Source organism: Ranitomeya imitator, chromosome 6, assembly GCF_032444005.1.
Source record: "Ranitomeya imitator isolate aRanImi1 chromosome 6, aRanImi1.pri, whole genome shotgun sequence".
Lineage (NCBI taxonomy): Eukaryota > Metazoa > Chordata > Amphibia > Anura > Dendrobatidae > Ranitomeya > Ranitomeya imitator.
The window spans coordinates 310,521,018-310,542,622 of record NC_091287.1 but is presented as its reverse complement, the minus strand read 5'-3'; the positions used below and the strand labels follow the sequence as shown (position 1 = coordinate 310,542,622).

Genomic DNA, 21,605 nt, shown 5'->3' with positions numbered 1-21,605 from the left:
GATGTTTGTATACAACACTGTGTCTTTATATTAGCTACAAAAGCTTAAAGGGAACCTGTCACCCTGTTTTTTCAGATTGAGATATAAATACTGTTAAATAGGACCTGCTCTGTGTGTTACTATAGTGTATGTAGTGTACCCTGATTCCCCACCTATGCTGCGCAATACATTCCCAAAGTTGCCGTTTTCGCCTGTCAATCAGGCTGGTCTGGTCAGGTGGGCGTGGTGACATCGCTCTTTTCTTCCCCAGCTGGTGGCGTAGTGGTGTGCGCATGTCGCAGTGACGAATCCACTGCGCGCACGTGAAGGAGCAGCGCGCGATCTGCGCTATTACCCCCTGTCATCGGTGGGGGCGGCCATCTTCCTGGGGCCGCGCGTGCGCAGATGGAGTGCTCTGCTGCACGGGGCTTCAGGAAAATGGCCGCGGGATGCCGCGCGTGCGCAGAAGAGATCGCGACGGACATTTTCCCAAAGCCGAGCTGCCGAGGCAGCTGAATGATTTACACCTACTACCCAGCCTGAGTACATGTGGGGGTTGCCTGGTTGCTAGGGAATCCCCACATGTAATCAACCAGGCTAGTAGGTTTAAATCATTCAGCTGAGGTGAGGAAAACTAAATCTCCGAGTCATAAATACTCGGAGACCACCCGAGCGTGCTTGGGAAAACCCGAGCAACGAGTATACTCGCTCATCACTACTGATAGGTTTTATCCATACACACAAATGGGGAGAAACTTGACAGTCCACCTGAGTGGGCAGTAGAGAAGCTTATGTTAATTTTTGTATAATTTGCTTTTCATTTTGAAATCAATGTTAAAAAAAGGACATGTATCTATATTTGCTACATTTGTGACACAGGCATTTTCCTTTTAATTTAGGGTGATTATGACGTAGTTATTAATGATTATGAAAAAGCAAAATCTTTGTTTGGAAAGACTGAAGTAGACGTGTTTAAGAAAGGTGAGACATCCTGTTTTTTTTTTTTTTATTTTCATATGATTGTTTGTGAGAATGAGAAGGACACTTGCTATGTAAAGGAATACAGCATGTCCCTTTGCACTTGTGACCAGGTGCACAGCTGTTCAAGAAGCAACTGTACAATGGGCCCAGCTCTAAAGCAGTGCTGTGTCACCTGCACTGCCCAGATTGGTGGTGATCTTGGCAGTCATTCCTCCACCAATCAGAAAGTAGTTGCAAACCCTAGCAATATACCCTCACTTTGCATCTTAGGAATAGCCCCTTAAAGAGGACATGTCACTTGCTCAAAAAACTATGTTAAATGCATTGCACAGTCCCAAAGCTCCCCTATTTCTGCTGCTTCTGCTTGTTTTCTGTTTTATGCTGCTTCCCTCTGAAATATTCACATTTGTTGTTTTTGGAGTATGTGGTAATTTTGTTTTCAGACCAATTGGGTGTTTCGTCAGAGTCTTCTCTGGGGGTGTGTGCTTTCACCCCTCACTCTATCAGAGCTCTACAGCTGGTCTAGAGGTCTGTGAGTCTGATGCTGCCGAACTCTGACTGGCAGTGTCTGGGAGGGATAGGTAATAGCACACACCCCCAAGAAGACTCTGAAGAAACGTCCAGTTGATCTGCAGGCTGAGATTTCACATGGTGCGCTTCAAAAGCAACAAATGTTATAATTTTTTTTATACAAGTGACAGGTCATCTTTATTGAACTTCTCTCCAAGAGAACTAACATAATTATCAAAGTTTGGCTTGTTATATCCCATTCAGATCCCATATATATTAAATCCAATCTCCTCCTTATGAGCCGAGAAAGCAATGGGAAGATTTACACAATTTACAGTGTGTTTTCTCCTGTTTGTCTACTTAATATAATGTACTAGTAACCATGAAATCCTTTGTTGTTATTCTCTAGTTTATGCTGAAGTAGAAACCAGGATTGAAGCATTAAGGGAACTACTGTTGGCTAAACTTTTGGAAACCCCTTCCACTTTGCATGACCAGAAACGTTACATCAGGTACAAGTTCGGTATTTCTTTGTGGATCTGAAAACACCCTATAATAACAAGCTTGCTGCATCATATCAAATCCTCATGCCCATTTTGCATGGGGAATGGTTTTTAGCCTAGCCTCTGAAAATACTTCTGCTACACTTTCAAACTTCATATAATACCAGCTGTATTCAGTTAGGTGCCAACTGTGTACTGAGGGATTAGCTTAGTAGGTGAGAAAGGTTTAATTAGTCTTTAGTCAGTTAAAAACGTTGTCCACTACTTTTTGATTGATGACCTATTTTTGGGATAGGTCCGAGACCCCCGCTATCGGAGATGGTGGCCGCTGTCCGAAACTACTCACTGGCAGAGCTGCTCAGTCTTCTGGCAGTGGCCGGGAAGGGTACTACACACCTGCCTACTATTCAAATCAATAGGGTGCAGATATGTAGTACCTTGCGATGGCCACTATGAGAAGATGACCAGCTCCGCAAGTGACTAATTCCGGCCGCTGCCGACACCAATAACAGCTGATTGGCGGAGGTGTTGGAGCCCGGTCGATCAGACATTGAAGACCTATCCTAGGTCATCAGTGTATAGATAGTGGACAACCTCTTTAACTTAAAAGTATTGTATTTAACATCGCTCATATTTTTAATACATTTCAGCTTTTTATATGATGACAAAAGTGGAGGTCTAAACAAAAAGATATATAAAAATACATCAACTCCATTTTAAACAACAGGATCCATAAGCAGAGGTGGAGACTCAAAATCAAACCGAATGGAAATTCTGGTTTCCCATATTTGCTCTGTAACTGTCAGATATGTAACCAATTTATATCTGCAGGTAGGAATGTTCCTGAAGTTTAGGTAGCCGACCAGGTGCAGCTTGGAAAGGTTCTTTGTCTGCCTAGCAGTTGCTGCAGTCCTCGGTATTTCACTTGGAGGAGCTGATTCATGATGCCTGAAGCACGCGTAGTATGAATCAGAGACCACCTGTATTATAGATATCTGTATGAAATTCTGGGGAATTTCAGAGAAAAGCATAGTTGAATGCGTGGCCTGGAATGAGGTAACTGGCCAAGAATCAGGTCCTCCAAGGGATCTCCATGACCTTTTTCTAGACTGACAGCCCTCTCACTCGGTGTGTATAGGGTGAGATCGTCAGTCTATCCGAGTGGGCGGGGAGAAGCCAGCAGAGGCATATCTCGTACCTCTTGGACTAGTCACTTTGTCCATGGTGCTACTTTTAACTAAAGCCGCAGCATTTCAGAGTAAAATTTAGATGTCTACAATGCAAGAGCCAACCATGGTTCAGGCAGTTTGAGTCAGCTGGTCTGTTTCCTTTAATGGCTTTTTCGCACGTTGCTTTTTTGCCAATTTTTTTGCACAGCATTTTATAGTACCAGCAAAGTGAATAAGAGATCTCGGGTACATGCGGCTTAGTTATACGGGTGTATTTTATGCACAGATTTTCCTGCTCAGGCGCACGTTTTTGGTGCAGAAATGTCTGCTGCAAATACTAAATGTGCACATACCCAAAGTGTTGGCCATCTTAGTCCTCTACACCAAAATCTGCATGTGCATTTCGCTGCAGATTTCATCGTTAGCATTGTAGAAACCTAAAAAAATAACGATGAAATAAAATCCAGCTCACCGGCTTTGCATCTTGACGGTGTTCGGAGTCCGGAAGCGCCTTGTCAAGGCGTGGAAAGTGCAAAATGAAGAGACTCCAGCTCCACAAATTGTGATTCTTTATTCACATTTGCATAAAATATTAACCCCGAATTCAATATGGATTTTATGTTCTTCTTTATTGGATGCTAAAAACCTCATTTTCGTATTTTACTGCTGCGGATTTTGGCAGTATGGAGTAAGCTGCGGAAATCTTATTAGACCACGTCCAGATGTGGTGTAAAGGGATAGAAGTTACGCTTTAAAGAAATTTTAACCATGTAAACATATTGCTTTTTTTCACTTTACAAAAGCCAATAAATGTATTTAACACTTGTTATGATTGTTTTATGCTATTTTATGCTTTTTGAAAGGGTTACTTCATTATTGGAACACATTTGGTTAATAACACTTTATTACGGAAGCTGTGTCTGAGTACGGTAATTCCGAAGTATGCATTATGTCACAACTGGTTGCTCTAGTGTTATCTGGCTTTACCGCGGGCCACAGAGTGGTGTTGATCTAAAACTTAAATATCTCAAATATTAGCATCTCCAAAAAAACAGAAAAAAAAAATCTTCCATGCAGTGCCGATGTCTGTGGAGCTTTGTTGTTCTAGTCAGCAGCTGATCTTTGATCCCCCTTTTTTTTCCTTGCAGATATCTTTCCGAACTCCACGCTCCGGGTGACCCGGCTTGGCAGTGTATTGGAGCTCAGCACAAATGGATTCTACAGCTCATGCACAGCTGTAAGGAGGGCTACGTGAAAGAACTAAAAGGCAAGCAAGGCTATGATAATATGGAAGCACTCATTAACCCATCTTTTTTTCCAGTAAAACGCTTACAGATACCAGCGTAAAAGTTCTTCACGTTCTTTCCCTTTTTAATTAGGTTTGTATGTCTTCCGAAGACGGGTGTTTATGCTATAACTGGAGACTGTGGAGAACTTTCATGTTGTTAGCCATGTTTACTTTAGGGAAGCAAGCTAAAATGACCCTTCAATTTGCGGAAATTAAATGCAATCTACTCTAGGTTGTTTTTCAGATTAACACGTAAAAGAAAGTCCACGTAAGTAAGGTATTTTGCAAGATGACTTTCTAGGACAGTGCTCCACTTAATTATTGTACTATGTTGTGCTGCCTTTTTAAGGTCGTGTTCACACAATGAGTTTTATAGTGATTTCTTCCTGCAATTTTCCAAATACACTGTAAAAATATGGTGAATTTACGGTACCCAGTTTTTGAAAAAAACTCCGAGAATGCATTGTGTGAACAGTGCCATAAAGGAGTTCTCCTGGACTGTCACAGATCGCTCCCGCCAGCGTTTCAGTGACTTCCTCTGGCATCACGTCAGCAGAGCAGCAGCTCCTTTTGCCCTCTGTACTGTTCATGGTGAGAGTCTGCGGTCGTCATACTTATTGTCAGTCAGATCCCTGCCACGTAATTTGTGGGAAGCCAGCTGTCGATAAGCTTGACGTCAATAGTCACGCCCCGTCGACTGAGTAGCCACAAGAGGAAGAGCTTCTCTATTGACGTGGAGCAGCGTAATCGCTGGCAGGAGCCATTGGTTACCTGCCCATTCGTTTTTCAGCTCATAGTTAAAACATAATATAGTCCTGGATAACCTCTTTAAGGGGTTTGCCAACTGTTATAAATATGGTATTTTAAGTAGACCCCCAGAACTAAGCGGCCACACTTATATTGTTTTTTTATATTTCGGCCCATCCAATCTAAAGGAATCCATAGTGTGAGCCAAGCAAACAGTATTCTGTTTCTTCCTTAAAGGGAACCTGTCACCTCCTCCATAAGGCTATTTACCTTAAACTATAGTGGTAATCTGCATTTAAATAGTTTTTTATGTGTTTTGCTGTGTTAGGCTACTTTCACACTGGCGTTTTTTGCAATACGTCGCAATGCGTCGTTTATGGGAAAAAACGCATCCTGCAAAGTTGTTTGCAGGATGCGTTTTTGCCCCATAGATTAACATTTGCGACGCATTGCCACACGTCGCAACCGTCGTGCGACGGTTGCGCCGTGTTGTGGCGGACCGTCGGGAGCAAAAAACGCTACATGTAACGTTTTTTGCTGCCGACGGACCGCTTTTTCCGACCGCGCATGTGCAGCCGGAACTCCTCCCCCACCTCCCCGCACCTCACAATGGGGCAGCGGATGCGCTGGAGAAATGCATCCGCTGCACCCGTTGTGCAGTGCGTCAAACGCTAGCGTCGGAATCTCAGCCCGACGCATTACGACGGGGAGATTCCGACGCTAGTGTGAAAGTAGCCTTACTGGAACAGTGGCTAGAGGGAGAAAATGAGGTTATATTCTCCCTGCATCCACTACATTCCAGTCATTGGGGCAGTGCAGAGGGCTGTTGTATGTCACCACTCACTAAATTGTGAGGGCACTGTTGTAATACCTCCCCCCTGCACACTGATTGACAGCCTGCTCTGCACACATACACTGCATAACAGGCTGTCAATCCATGTGCTAAAGAGCGATTAAAGCACCGTCATTGTGTAGTGGGTGCTGACTGTTACAGCCCGCTGCAACACCCCTATGACTGCAAGTAAGCGGCTGTAGGAAGAAATGTACCTTCCATACATGCAGCGGATTTGTTGCACACAAAAAAATGCAGCAAAAAGAAAATAAACCATTCATGCTACGTGTTCCAGAGGAGAACCACCTGCATTTGGATGGGCAGCAGGGTAAATCACCATTTTGCTCCGTTACCTTGCTGCGCTTGGTTCTTGAGTTCATATCCAACCCAGTGCCACATTTGTATGAGGTTTGGGTGGGATTCCACATTACAAAACATACTGATGTTATAACTATTTTCAAATGAAAGCCGGCCTTTGCTTGTGTTCCTATATGAGCATATATAGTCTATATATTGTTTTTACTGCCTTTTTTTTTGCACAGAAAAAAACATAATCGCCAGAAAAATACAACTGCAATTCTACGCCAAGATGTGCGTCTTTGGTGCTCCGTCTCATTGAGCGCATTGGGGAGGAAAAAAACCATTGAAACCACTGATAGAATTTACATGTTGCATTTACAAGAAAGCAAAAACTGCAATGAATAAACATAAGGAACAAAAAATCGCACCGTGTGAATGAGATTTTAAAAATCCCATTCATTTTGCTCCTGCTGTAAAATGCTATGTGTGAAAAGATTGTTAGAGTGCATATTGCATTGCTAATGTGTGTTGCTTGCAGTCAGTAATCATTTCTCAGGGGGGAAGCATCACTCTATGAAAAGCACCCAGTTGATGTATGGGTCTTCCAAGGTGAGCGCCACTTTCAGTGCACCCTTATAGGGCAATGGAACGCGTTGTCTAAACCAAGCAAACTCTTTAAACAGGAATATAAGATGACAAGGAAAACCTAACAAATTAGTCTTGTGGAAGATGGGACTGAATGATTGCTTCTCCATTAATGTGATGCATATTCTATTTTTATGATGGGTCTACACAATAGTAAATTCCAAGAGGTCACTGGAAAGAGTAGGACAACTTAACCTGCAGTACATCCAGTAAATCCCGGCTGTCAGCTCCTCCTGGCATGCCTTGCTATGGAGCTCCTATTAGAGGTTTGGTCGTAGACATGGACATGACATTTACAAAGACATCTCTTATCTTTATCCTCCTCCTTTTATTGGACAGTCCAGTGATGAATTGCAGAGGTTATAGCCCAGGACTAATCCCAGACAGTGCTGAAATTGGCTCAAGGAGCTGCAGTAAAAGAACCATTTTACAGTCTGTGTGTGTCCATGGGCTGGGTGAGACTCCCCAAATTACAGAAAAAAACCTATGGTGGTCTGGGAAGGAGAACAAAGAGTAGGAGAGTTTAGAAACTGGTCTGTTCAAACAAACAAAAGTACAATCAAGATGATAGTTGCAAGCTTGGGCTGAAGTGGAGAAAGAAACCACTTAAAGTGTAATTATTTAAAGGGGAGCCTTGACTGTTTGATTAAAATGAGGAATCCATTTCACTCACATGTTTGTTTTCCTGTAACGTCCTGTAAACTTAACAAAATCGGGGGAAAAAAAATAAAATGGAAACCGGTAAGATTAGAACGTAGTAGATGGTAAAACCACCGCGATTTTGTATGCTGTGTTCTACTATATGTTTCTTGTTTTATGTAAACGCGTTCTATACACTGTTCTACTTCAAAATTTATGTTTCATGATATATTTTGTTACATTTTAAATGCTCTAAAAACAGGGTCAAGTAAGTAATACAAAGTCACGGGACTATTTGTAAAGCAAAACTTAACTACCGTGTGAGAGTCGCTATCTAGCTATACTTTATTATACTTTTTTTTTAGTTATACTTTTTCTTTTACATTTTTACAGGATATTTGTTGTATTTATAAATTCCTATCATTATGATTAAGGCCTCTTTCACACTTCAGTCTTTTGGCGTCAGTCACTACCGACATAGTGACGGATTGACGGATCCGTCACAATTGTTGCGAAAACGGTTCTAACAGATCCGTTTTTTTGACGGATCCGTTACTTGGGGGTTGTCTGGGAGAAGTATCTACTTTTTGGAGCATGCGCAATTGAAAAAACGGATTGAGGCGACGGATCCGCCGAAAAAACGGTTGCGGCGGATCCGTCGCCCATAGGCGCCCATTCCGTCGCGATCCGCCATTTCGGCGTTGACAAAAAACGTTCCAATGTCCGTCTATTTTCAGAAAACGTCCGCCAAATGTCGACGGATCCGTCGCATGGCGGATGGAACGGACGACCATCCGTCACAATCCGTCACTAATGCAAGTCTATGGGAAAATAACGGATCCGTCAAAAAAAATGACGGATCCGTTAGAGGAAAATGGCGGTTTTAGACTGACGCCAAATAACTGAAGTGTGAAAGAGGCCTAAGGGGTTCATCACCAGTTTGCATCCCTTTTTTTCCCACGGTGTTTTTTTTTTCCCCCCCGAGTTCCAAAAACCTTATTTTATTTTGCATCGATATAGTAGAACAAAAAAAAATATGGAGTTCAAATAAGGATAAAAAGCAATTCTGACATTTTTTTTGTTGTTGTTTAGTTGAACAGAGTTAGTTATGCATTAAAAATTACATGTATGCAGGGCAGTATGATGATGACGGTACCAAAATTAGTAAAAATTGTTTCTTTATTTTACTAAAACATTTGCCCATTACTGTACACTTTCATGACTGAGTGAATATTGCCTGTGTTATTGCGTGATCAAGTGTATGATCTTATCTGTCATACACACTGATGGTTCTAAAACTGTGGGGATCTGTTAGAACATGGTTGCTATTTTAGTCCTACTATTAGTACCACTCAAATGCTGAAAATAATAACGTGTCTTTCAGGGGATATTAATTGTGACCCGTAAGGGTATGTGTCCACGGGGCGTATTGGCAGCGCTTTGGATGCAGCGGATACCCCGCTCAGCCCAAAGCGCCCCCTCCTGTTGTACGCGCTGTGATTCCAGATGTGTTCATTGAACACATGCAGAATCACCGCTTCCTATAGATAGTCTGTGTTATTTATCTTGCGGAGACGGAGCATCTCCGCAAGATAAATAGACATGCTGCGGTCTGGAAAGACACGCCGCGTGTCCGGTTACGCAGGGCTGCCGGATGCGGCCCTGCACGCATAGTGGAGACAGGATGTTTGACAAGTGTGACCAACCTGTCAATTAGTTTTCCAAGCGATGCTACAGATCGCTTGCAAAACGCTAGCATTCTGCAAGCTAATTACGTTTGCAAAACGCTAGTGTTTAGCGGGAAAACGCATGCGAATTCCGCATGCGATATACTCGCGGCAGGAGTTGCAGAATTGCCGCGGAAATTTCCGCAGCATTTATGCAACGTGTGCACTTAGTCTAAGGGTATAATGATAACCAAAGCTTTTCCACACAAATCACCCCGAAGCAGTGTACCAAGATCCAGTGGTTCCCACCACATTCAGCATTGTCACATCCATCTTCAAGTACCTCCTCTGACCGTTAGTAACATCCTGCCTCCAGCATACCATACTTAAATTATCTCTAAACCCCCAAGACCAGTAGATGTGTACCCAGGTCTGCTCTTCTCTGCAGGACTACTCACAAAGTTCACCATTTTCAGATGTGCTCTTCATACCAGTTTACTAAATCTGGAGCTAATGCACCAAGCTGGCAGACAACCGTGAGCCACTATTCATGGGACCGTGAGCCACATGTGGCTCCCGAGCTACAGGTTGGGGACTCCTGATATAGACTGTAAAAGCTAATATCTCTGCAACAGAGGTGAGAAATTAAAAAATAAGTTTTATTCGGCTCTGCAGCCACTATTCCATGATGTAACCAGTTTAACATGCTAAAATCCGTGAAAAGTCCTCTGTAACCCTTTCTCGACATGTGCTTTATATATATATATATATATATATATATATATATATATATATATATATATAGCGCAGCGGGAGCTGCATTCCCGCACACCACCGTATATATACGGTGCCCTGATCATGCGGGCTGGCGCTTAGTGCCACCATGATCAAGTACGGGTGTCAGCTCTACACCCTGCAACGACTACTATAAAAAAAAAAAAACTAAATTGTCCATTGTATCGCCATTTTCTGAGACCCATAATATTATTTTTCTGTTGCTGTAGGTGAGTGAGGGCCTATTTTTTGGTGATGCTTTGATTACTTATTTTTTTAGGAGATGAGTTGACCATAAAAACGCAATTCTAGCGTTTTGATTTTTGTTTTGCTTTACTTATGGGTTTAATGGGGGCAAAAGGTGGATGATTTCAACTTTTTTTTATTTTATAACATTTTTATATATTTTTTTAAACTTTTTTTTCTTTATTTTTTACCATTTTTTTTTTTTTTAGTTCATTTTAGTTCATCTTGCGATTTTCCGTTTTTGGGTTTTCATTTTGTGCTCCTCTTTTTCCCAGAGCCATGACTTTTAAATTTTTCCGTCAATATAACTGGACTTGTTTTTTGCAGGGTGAGTTGCAAGTATAAATGGCACTATTGATTTTACCACGTAGTGTGCTGGAAAACGAGATAAAAAATTCCAAGTGCGGTGAAATTGCAAAAAAAGTGGAATTCTACAATTGTTTGGTTTTTTTTTTTTTATTTAGAATGTTCACTATATGGTAAAACTGACCTACCATTACTAATCTCCAGGTCGTTATGAGTTTGCAGATACCAAAAGTGTTTAGATTGTTTTTTATTTAAGTGGTGAAAAAAAAATCCAAAGTTTATAAGGAAAAAATGGCGCCATTTTCCAAGACTTGTAGCATTTTCATTTTTCATGACCTGATGCTGGGCGATGGCTTATTTTTTGCGGGCCAAGCTAACATTTTTATTGCTACCATTTTGGGGTAGATAGGATGTTTTGATCGCCTGTTATTGAGTGTTGTGGCGACCATAAAAACGTAATTCTTGATTTTTAATTTATTTTTTTCGTTACGCCATTTACCTATCAGATTACTTTGCTTTATATTTTGATATATCAGACATTTCTGAACTCAGCATTACCAAATGTGTATTTTTTTTATTGTTTTAATTTGAATTTGGCAAAAGGGGGTGATTCTAATTTTTTATGGTTTTTTTTTTTTAAACTTTTTAAATTTTTCTACAACATTTTCTTTTTACTTTACTTCAATAGTCCCCTTAGGAGACTTTAAGCTGCGATTTCCCGATCGCCTGTGCTACACATGGCAGGGCTTTACCGGCCAGCCGGAAGTACTCACTTGCCGAGCTGCTCCATCTGCTTGTAGTGGCCAGGGCTTGGTACTGCACATCCACCTCCTTTTGATTTGAATAGGACTTGAAAGTGCAGTACCAAGCCCTGGCCACTACTAGTAGACAGAGCAGCTCCACATGTGAGTACTTCCGGCCAGAGCGGAAGATGGTTAAACTCTATAGCGCCACCTCTTGGAAGCAGCAATCTTACAAGTCACTGTTGACCCTTTAATAGGAATTGAAATATGATTTAGGATAAAAGCCAAATCAGAATCTAAATTTGCAGACATGGTGTTTCGGGGTATTGCCCCTCGTCGGTGCAAAGTATGAGAACTGATTTGGCAGGAGCATTGCTCAGAGAATAAGGCTCCTTACCTTGCCATGCCAGAGCCAGTATGTCACACTCTACAAGGAGAACCATTGCCTCTTAGGAGAAGCACTGAATGGATAACTGGCAGCAGATAATTAATGGGAAACTTGACGACAGATTCCCTTTAATATTCCATAGTGCTTTTCAGTTTCTTATCTGGTCTTGATTTTAATGTTTTGATCCTCACATATGCGGTCCCTCGTTTCACATTCTGTAAATGGTCATTCTGAGCAAGAGCCCCAATACGATTTCCATTAAAAGTCTACACCAGTGAAGGTAATAAAAGCTGAATGTGAATACCTACCTTATCACTATTGTTAGTTTAGGGAAGAAAAAAAAAATTTCCTTAAATTTCATAATTTATATAAAGTGTTCGCTGAATGGTATTTTTCAACTAGTTAGCAATATTCACCTTTTCAACCATGTCTAAAAGTAGCCCAAGGATTGTGCTCCTTTCCTGCCAGGAAAAAAGCTCCATGTTAACCCCCTACTTACATCCGCCAGCAGGATTCCTAACAATCCTGCAGTTTGAAAACAGTTCGGTATTTTTCGTAACCTCGTAGATTTACATAGTGATGAGGCAGCTGATAAGATTCCTCATATTGTGCTTACATACCTACCCTGCCTTGTCTGCAAGGATGCACGGGACAATATCTGTGTAGATGCAAATTCTGTATCAAGGCTTACTTTTAAAATGCTGAATCATATCTGTCATTTTTTTTTTAAGTTCCATGGGTTTTTCTATGTAGTAGTGACCTGATAGCACACTACGTGCACACAGCATACGACTCCATTTCTATTGCCTTGAATAGGCTTATATGCATTTACAGCATTAGACACAGGCAGTTACGCCGATGTCAAAGGAGTCTTGTTATCCCAGCAGCTGGCTCCCTTTCCTTTGCCCTCACTTACTGTACATCTGGAAAAAGGCTTCTTCCAGCTGGGAGCCATTTCATGTCTAAACCACATCCCCAGGCTTAGCGAAAATATTCTCCTGACAGTGTGAGCTATGCTTAGCATTAATAGGTGGACGCAAATTCAAATGTAATTGTGTCAGCGGCAGAAAACCCAAACTTTCATTTACTTATCAATGCTTTCAAATTATATTTTTCCTCCGTTTTTATTATTTTTAATATGTGACTTTTTAGCCTGCCATTCTGGTAATGAGAAAAAGTTTACTGGTCTAAAGTTTTAATTTCTGTTTTGATTTTTCTGGCCCTGTTAGGTATTTATGAAATGTTTCTTTATAGAATTTAATATAGACTGCTCGATGGAAGAAAATGGCATGCAATATAAAATCCGGAATGGAAAGCATATGCTTGTAGACAAAGCGGAGTTTCTGATATCTTCTGGACTGTGGTTTTGGGCTCTAGAAACACCTATGAAATGTCACATTGCTTGTACAGAGGGGTGAGCTTACATGTCACATTGCTTGTACAGAGGGGTGAGCTTACATGTCACATTGCTTGTACAGAGGGGTGAGCTTACACGTCACATTGCTTGTACAGAAGGGTGAGCTTACACGTCACATTGCTTGTACAGAAGGGTGAGCTTACATGTCACATTGCTTGTACAGAGGGGTGAGCTTACATGTCACATTGCTTGTACAGAGGGGTGAGCTTACACGTCACATTGCTTGTACAGAAGGGTGAGCTTACATGTCACATTGCTTGAACAGAGGGGTGAGCTTACATGTCACATTGCTTGTACAGAAGGGTGAGCTTACATGTCACATTGCTTGTACAGAAGGGTGAGCTTACACGTCACATTGCTTGTACAGAAGGGTGAGCTTACATGTCACATTGCTTGTACAGAGGGGTGAGCTTACACGTCACATTGCTTGTACAGAAGGGTGAGCTTACATGTCACATTGCTTGTACAGAGGGGTGAGCTTACATGTCACATTGCTTGTACAGAAGGGTGAGCTTACATGTCACATTGCTTGTACAGAAGGGTGAGCTTACACGTCACATTGCTTGTACAGAGGGGTGAGCTTACACGTCACATTGCTTGTACAGAAGGGTGAGCTTACATGTCACATTGCTTGTACAGAAGGGTGAGCTTACACGTCACATTGCTTGTACAGAAGGGTGAGCTTACATGTCACATTGCTTGTATACAGAAGGGTGAGCTTACACGTCACATTGCTTGTACAGAAGGGTGAGCTTACATGTCACATTGCTTGTACAGAAGGGTGAGCTTACACGTCACATTGCTTGTACAGAAGGGTGAGCTTACATGTCACATTGCTTGTACAGAGGGGTGAGCTTACACGTCACATTGCTTGTACAGAGGGGTGAGCTTACATGTCACATTGCTTGTACAGAAGGGTGAGCTTACACGTCACATTGCTTGTACAGAGGGGTGAGCTTACACGTCACATTGCTTGTACAGAGGGGAGAGCTTACATGTCACATTGCTTGTAAAGAGGGGTGAGCTTACATGTCACATTGCTTATACAGTGGGGTGAGCTTAAATGTCACATTAATTGTATAGGGGTGAGCTTACATGTCACATTGCCGGAAGAAGGCACTGTTGCAGAAACGCGCGTTGGGGTTGGTGTCTCCACGGCTGTACAGATAAACCCCTTGGCTTTAATTATACTTTTCAGGGTGAGCTTACATGTCACATTGCTTGTACAGAGGGGTGAGCTTACATGTCACATTGCTTGTACAGAAGGGTGAGCTTACACGTCACATTGCATGTACAGAAGGGTGAGCTTACATGTCACATTGCTTGTACAGAGGGGTGAGCTTACATGTCACATTGCTTGTACAGAAGGGTGAGCTTACACGTCACATTGCTTGTACAGAAGGGTGAGCTTACATGTCACATTGCTTGTACAGAGGGGTGAGCTTACACGTCACATTGCTTGTACAGAGGGGTGAGCTTACATGTCACATTGCTTGTACAGAGGGGTGAGCTTACACGTCACATTGCTTGTACAGAGGGGTGAGCTTACATGTCACATTGCATGTACAGAGGGGTGAGCTTACATGTCACATTGCTTGTACAGAGGGGTGAGCTTACATGTCACATTGCTTGTACAGAGGGGTGAGCTTACACGTCACATTGCTTGTACAGAGGAGTGGGCTTATACGTTACAATGCTTGTAAGTGGAGGCGAGCTTACTCGTCACATTGCTTGAACAGAGGGATGGGCTTATATGTTACATTGCTTCTATACTGTGGTAGGTGAGTGCACTTTGTTGATTTCTTTTTATTTGTGCACAGAGGTGTAAACTGAGAACCTCTGTACGAGAAACTTTATTTCTGCCTCCAAACGTGCTCTGTTCACTGCTGCTGTAATGTGTGCAGTCATGGTCCGGTGCAGCCAACAGCTCATGTTCTGGTTAGATGACTGACAGCTGAAGTACTGGGCTAAATATGTAGAGAGGGACAGGAGACAAGGAATCCTGTATTGGCATTTTTGGCCACAGAAACCAATACCCTCAGGTGGACGTAGCCTGTGGCAGAGAAGGCTAAGAATAACTTGACACTTTGGCAAGTAGTACTGTGATGATTCATGAAAGAACCAATGCAGAAAATTATACAGTATGACAAACATAAAATAGCTGCCAAGTGTCTCAGATTTCCCAGGACACTTTGGCCAAAATGGGACTGGATATTTGTAAAAACTCCCCAAAATTAGAATTTCAGGGAGGGCTGGGGGTAGTCGTGGGAGTGGTAGAATTCAACGCCCCCAGATGACAACTATTCATCTACTGTAATGTGCTGTTTCTATACAAAATGGTGGTATTGGAGTCTGGCTCCAGTGATTCCCAACAGTAACTAAGAATGGGGGGACTTTTACCCTTTCTAGAAAAAAAATTATATATGCTTGTGCTTATCCCTTGCTCAACCTCTTGGCAGGTTGAACTTGATGTCACCTACTGCATCTGAGGCCATCATGATGAACCCGGGTGAGCATTGACAGCATGGTGGCTCAGTGGTTAGTACTGTTCCTTTCCTGGGGTTCTGGGCTCAAATCACACCAAGAGCAACATCTGCAAAGAGTTTGTATGGGCTTCCTCCTGGTACTCTAGTTTCACCCACACTACAAAGACATGCTGATTGGGAATTTAGATTGTGAGCCCCAATGGGGACAGCAACGATAATGTCTGTAAAGTGCTATAGAATATGTTGGCTGTATATAATGAGTAAAATAAATAATCCATGGTTTAAGTAATACACTACTACCTTTGTTTTTTATTTTTAAAGGGAGACTCTTACCTTCAAACCTCCAAATAAACTTCTAGTACAAATAGGGGACTTAACCCCTATAGGAATCAAGCCTGTACTATAGAAATACTGCTTTTTGGGTCCAGAAAAAAAAGGTTTTACTTAATATGTAAAAGGGCTCCGCATTGCACCCCTGGCACATGCCTATGGCCTCTGTGTACCATTTGGCCTGATGAAAAAAAACCATAGCTTTAAAGCTTCTCCTATTCATTACAATGGTAATCAGCAGACAGCACAGGGATCCCATCCGTGTGATGTCCGTGCTGTTTACTAACCCATAGTCTTGTATGCGTAATTTTGATTCATGAGTTTGATCAAAAATGTCCAGTATTTTTTGGCATAGTTGGCCTAAAAAAGACAAGGACATGTGAACAGCCCTGCAGACCAGGGGGTCTCAAACTCAGCTGGGTAAATGGGCCACACATAGAAAAAAATTTAATGAAGGGCCCCATTCTTTGCATGAGAAGATTACATTTTAGTGATACCATTACTTTTCAATATGACTTGTTGATCATCGTTTTTTGGGAGGGGCTGTTTTTTATTCTTTTTAATGGTGTTTGTGATGCGCATTATGGCACAGGTATTCTTTTTTTACTTACATTTTTACATAAAGCAGCATTTTTAGTGGCCACATATTATTCCATTATTTTTTAATTCTTTATTTTATACTGTTTTTCCTTTTTTACCCCCAATCAGCCACATACAGTAGTTTTGCAATTCACCCCTTATAGTAATTCTTGCCACCATCCTGTAATAATGTCTCCAATCCTGAACATAATGTCACATGTTGTGTAATAATGTCCCAAAGCCTGTAATGTCCTGTTTTTGTAATAATGTCCCCCATCCTGTAATATTGTCCCTGTTCTGTAATTATGTCCCCTGTCCTCTAATAATGTCCTTCAACTTGTAATAGTGGTCCCCAATCCTGTAATAATACTCCCAAGCCTGTAATGTGCCCTGCTGTGTAATAATGTCCCCCGTCTTGTAACAAAGTCCTTCAACTTGTAATAGTGGTGCTCAATCCTGTAATTATGCCCCCAAGCTTGTAATGTCCCCTGTTTTGTAGTAATGCCTCTGTTTTGTAATAATGTCCCCCCATTCTGTAATGATGTCCCCCGTCCAGTAATGATGTCCCCGTCCTGTAATAATGTACCCAAGCTTGTAATAATGTCCCCTATCCTATAATAAAGTCCTTCAACTTGTAATAGGGGTCCTCAATCCTGTAATAATGCCCCCAATCTTGTCATGTCCCCTGTTTTGTAGTAATGCCACTGTTTTGTAATAATGTCCCCCGTCCTGTAATGATGTCCCCTATCCTATAATAAAGTCCTTCAACTTGTAGTAGTGGTCTCCAATCCTGTAATAATGTCCCCCGTCCTGTAATAATATCTCCTGTTCTGTAATAATGTACCTAAGCTTGTAATAATGTCTGCTGTCCTGTAATAATGTACTTCAACTTGTAATAATGGTTCCCAATCCTGTAATAATGTCCCCATCCTTGTTCCCTTCTAGTAACAATGTCCCCCATTCCGCTGCTCTTTACATACACATAAAAAAATTTCTTCTCACCTGACCTCGCTCCCTCGGCAAACAGCGTCCTTTTCCAATGCCGTGGCGCATAGCAATGATGTCATGTGCTTCCGCGCCAGGATGCCGATGTCCGCTGCTGTCTTCTGATTGGCCAAGAGAAACGCTGACGTTGAATGGGCTCCTTACTCACTAGACGTGATTGTCTCAGGTGCCTGAGGGCCGTACAACAGAGCCACAGGGGCCTCGTGGGCCGCGTGTTTGAAACCCATGCTATGGACTATAACTGGTATGTATTCTATCCCTGAAAAAGAGGGTTGGGACACATATGTGACACAAGCATGTCTGAACGAGGCCTTTGTGCGTGTGTATGTGCTCTCCTTCCTCGCTCCTGACTGTGATAGCTGCTCGCTACAGTGACTGGTGTATCAATGAAGCGAGCAGATGCTGCAGTCAGGAGCGAGGAAGGAAAGCGAGCACACACTAACACTATGTGCACGGCCCTGGGCTCCAGTGAACTCTACTATACAGAGCACAGCGAGAGGGATTCCTGCTCTTCATTCATTTTATAGCTCACAGAGACATGCTGTAGCAACATAGAGAGTATTATACAGCAGAGCTGAGCTGTCTTGATCTGAATCAAGCTTGGTGCGAGGTAAAACACTTGATAGAGTCCCACAACATGTTAATCTGTCTACCTCTGCCTGTTCCCATTACCGCTGCTCACTCCTTTTCCCCCTCCTCCTCACATCATAGAGGATAATGGGCTGTGTCACACAATACCTCAGTCCATCATCTCTGAGAAAGATGGACGTGAGCTGATTTTTCACAGTGGATGACAAGTTCAGGAGGTGGGGGAGGGGTGGAAGTGTCAGTTGGGGATTGAAACTGATTTCTCTGATAAGATATATTACAAAGTTTCTTATAATCGCCTATACTATTGATTTGCGCAAAGTGTCAATCAAGCTAGGAGACAATATGACTGATGCTAATTTGGTGGGATAAATAGTGCCCACAGTCCCTGGTTACACCAAGGGTGTAGCAAGGAGCATTTTCATACTAAAGAAAACGTTTTTTCCTGAACAGTGAAAATAGTATTATTTATAGTGCAGGTATGATTTTTGATTTGTATAGTGGCTAAGTGGCGTTGGTTTAACACGAGCTGGAGATACGTACACATGCACACCCATTCTAATCTATGGGGCTGCGCACGTGTCTGTGCTTGCACATGGACCGTGTGTCTGCGTGACCCACACTGAGACATGTCCGATTTTTACCGGCAGCACGGATGTCACGGACGCATATAAGTCTATGGGTCCATGTAAAACACGTACCATACACGGATGACATCCATGTGCCTTTCATGTGACACGTACCGGAATAGAATGCAGGAGAGAAATTTCAGCTTTTTAAGTGATCTGCAAATATAATAGATGATAGATAGGCAGATAGCTTGTAGCGCCTTCTATTAAGTCACATAAATACATACTTAAATGAAAAAAATGACATGAGGTCCCCCCCCAATTTTTTTAAACCAGCAAAAAGGTAAAACAGACAGCTGTGAGCTGATATATTATCAGGCTTGGATGCTTCAAATCTGGCACTTCACCTTGGCTCTTTCTGATTGCCCTGGCAGTAGGCAATCGGGGTAATGGTTTTTGGGGTTGATGTCAGCTGTGAATTGTCCAAAAACATCGGCATCAAGCCCCGGTTTCAGTAATGGAGAGGTGTCTATCAGATATTCCCATTGCTAACCCAGTAATCAGAATGAAAAAAAACACACATACACAAAAATACTTTATTGAATTAAACACTCCCCACACTTCCCCTTGTTCACCACTTTATTCAAAAAGGAGAAAACTCCACTCAGGTACGATGTAGTCCAATGACTCTGACGTAGTCCAGAGATTCCAATGAACAAAGCTATGGAGCCTCGTTCTGGTGCTACATAGCCTTTGCCTACAGCCAGTTTTGGGTCCCACTGTGCAGCACGAGGCCCAGCGACTGTGAACAGCGCTTCAGGCATTCTGCATGACCTGGCGACGGTGCAGAGTGGTAATGTTACTGACGTCACCACTGTTCAGAGTCGCTGGGTCTTGGCTTGCACAGCGGGACCCAAAAGTGGCTGTAGCCAAAGGCTATGTCAGAACAAGGCTCCATAAACTTTGTTCATCGGAATCTTTGGACTACCTCGAATTCAGTGGACTATGTCGGACCTGTGTAGGATTTTTTTCTTTTTAAAATGGTGAACAAGGGAAAGTGTCGGGGAGTCTTATTACTGGGTTAATAATGAGGGTGTCTGATAGATACCGTTCCATTACTAACACCGGGGCTTGATATCACCTGTGTTTTCGGACAATTCAAAGCTGACGTCAACTTCAAAAACCATTACCCAGATTGCACCAGTACAATTAGAATTTGGAGCATCTCATGTGATGCTCCACACCTGAAGCAGTTGCGGGCTGGTATTTTTGGGCTAGGAAGGGCCAAATAACCATGGACCTTCCCAACCTGATAATATTAGCTGTCTGCTTTACCTTTGTCAGTTTCAAAATATAGTTGCAATCCCTACGTCATTTTTTTCATTTAATTATTTATTTATGTGGCTTAATAGAAATCACTATCTATCTATCATCCTTCTATCTATATCTATCTATTTATATCTATCTAGTATCTATCTTTGCACATCACTTAAAAATCCATAATTTATATTCTGCATTTTATTCTGGTACGTGGCACACGGATTATGCACATGTACACGCAGAGCGCACACGGATATTGAAAAAAAGCACACACGGATGGCGAAAACGGAAAGTCCCACAAGGACGTGTTTTTAGGCTCACGTGTAAAGGGGACATTTAAAATGTATTTTAGGTTAATTTATTTTTTTTATTATATTGAATAAAATCAAAAGACTAATTAATTTGATTATTGTCCATTAAATGTCCTGAGAACACTTGCATATGTCAGTCAACATTGGTTGGCATTTTTCTGAGAACACTTGCATATGTCAGTCAGCATTGGTTGGCATTTATCATGTTTTTCTTGATGATGGTCTCTATAATAAAAATGACCCTGCCTAACATTGGAGTAAGTCAAAATTTACCTTAAGACTGATATTGGCAATAATACTGCTAAACAAGGGTACTTAACACGCATGGTTTTATTGAATATACCTGAAGTAATCTATGCTACTGTAACTCCCCAAAAGAAGGTCCGTCTGGGTATGATGAGGTGATTTGTGGCCATTGAATAAGGCCTCATTTACCTATCCACTTCTAATGCTAAAAAAATAAATAGACACTGTATGCCCACGTATGCACCCCCTGTATATTCAGCACAGACCACCATGACTATTTCTTCTATCCATAACTCATCTCTGCAGAATGTAACAGACAGGTATTTTTGTCTCATCGCTTTTCCAGCTCCCTCCTCATAGTCCCCACCTGCGATATCCAGGGCACTAGACAGTAATCATGCCCCCTCTGCACGATAATTGTACTCTCCTTTTGTGCCTCATACGGTAAGCCCCTCCGCTGTCTCCACACAGTGATAATGCCCCCTCTGCACAATAATTGAACTCTCCTTTTGTGCCTCACACAGTAAGCTCCTCCGCTGTCTCCACAGAGTGATAATGCCCCCTCTGCACAATAATTGTACTCTCCTTTTGTGCCTCACACAGCAAGCCCCTCCGCTGTCTCCACACAGTGATAATGCCCCCTCTGCACAATAATTGAACTCTCCTTTTGTGCCTCATACAGTAAGCCCCTCCGCTGTCTCCACACAGTGATAATGCCCCCTCTGCACAATAATTGAACTCTCCTTTTGTGCTTCATACAGTAAGCCCCTCCGCTGTCTCCACACAGTGATAATGCCCCCTCTGCACAATAATTGAACTCTCCTTTTGTGCCTCATACAGTAAGCTCCTCCGCTGTCTCCACACAGTGATAATGCCCCCTCTGCACAATATTTGAACTCTCCTTTTGTGCCTCATACAGTAAGCTCCTCCGCTGTCTCCACACAGTGATAATGCCCCCTCTGCACAATAATTGAACTCTCCTTTTGTGCCTCATACAGTAAGCTCCTCCGCTGTCTCCACACAGTGATAATGCCCCC

General features: G+C 42.3%; 1 protein-coding gene across 2 annotated transcripts in view; it reads left to right on the top strand.

Moving 5' to 3' along the window:
• EXOC2 (exocyst complex component 2) overlaps positions 1–21,605 on the top strand; it is a 253,824-nt gene that overhangs the window by 87,094 nt on the left and 145,125 nt on the right. For both annotated transcript variants that reach the window (XM_069730751.1, XM_069730750.1), the window contains 3 exons: positions 879–960; positions 1,880–1,982; positions 4,291–4,409. In XM_069730751.1, coding sequence (XP_069586852.1) covers positions 879–960; positions 1,880–1,982; positions 4,291–4,409 — 304 coding nt within the window. The remainder of the gene's footprint in view (positions 1–878; positions 961–1,879; positions 1,983–4,290; positions 4,410–21,605) is intronic.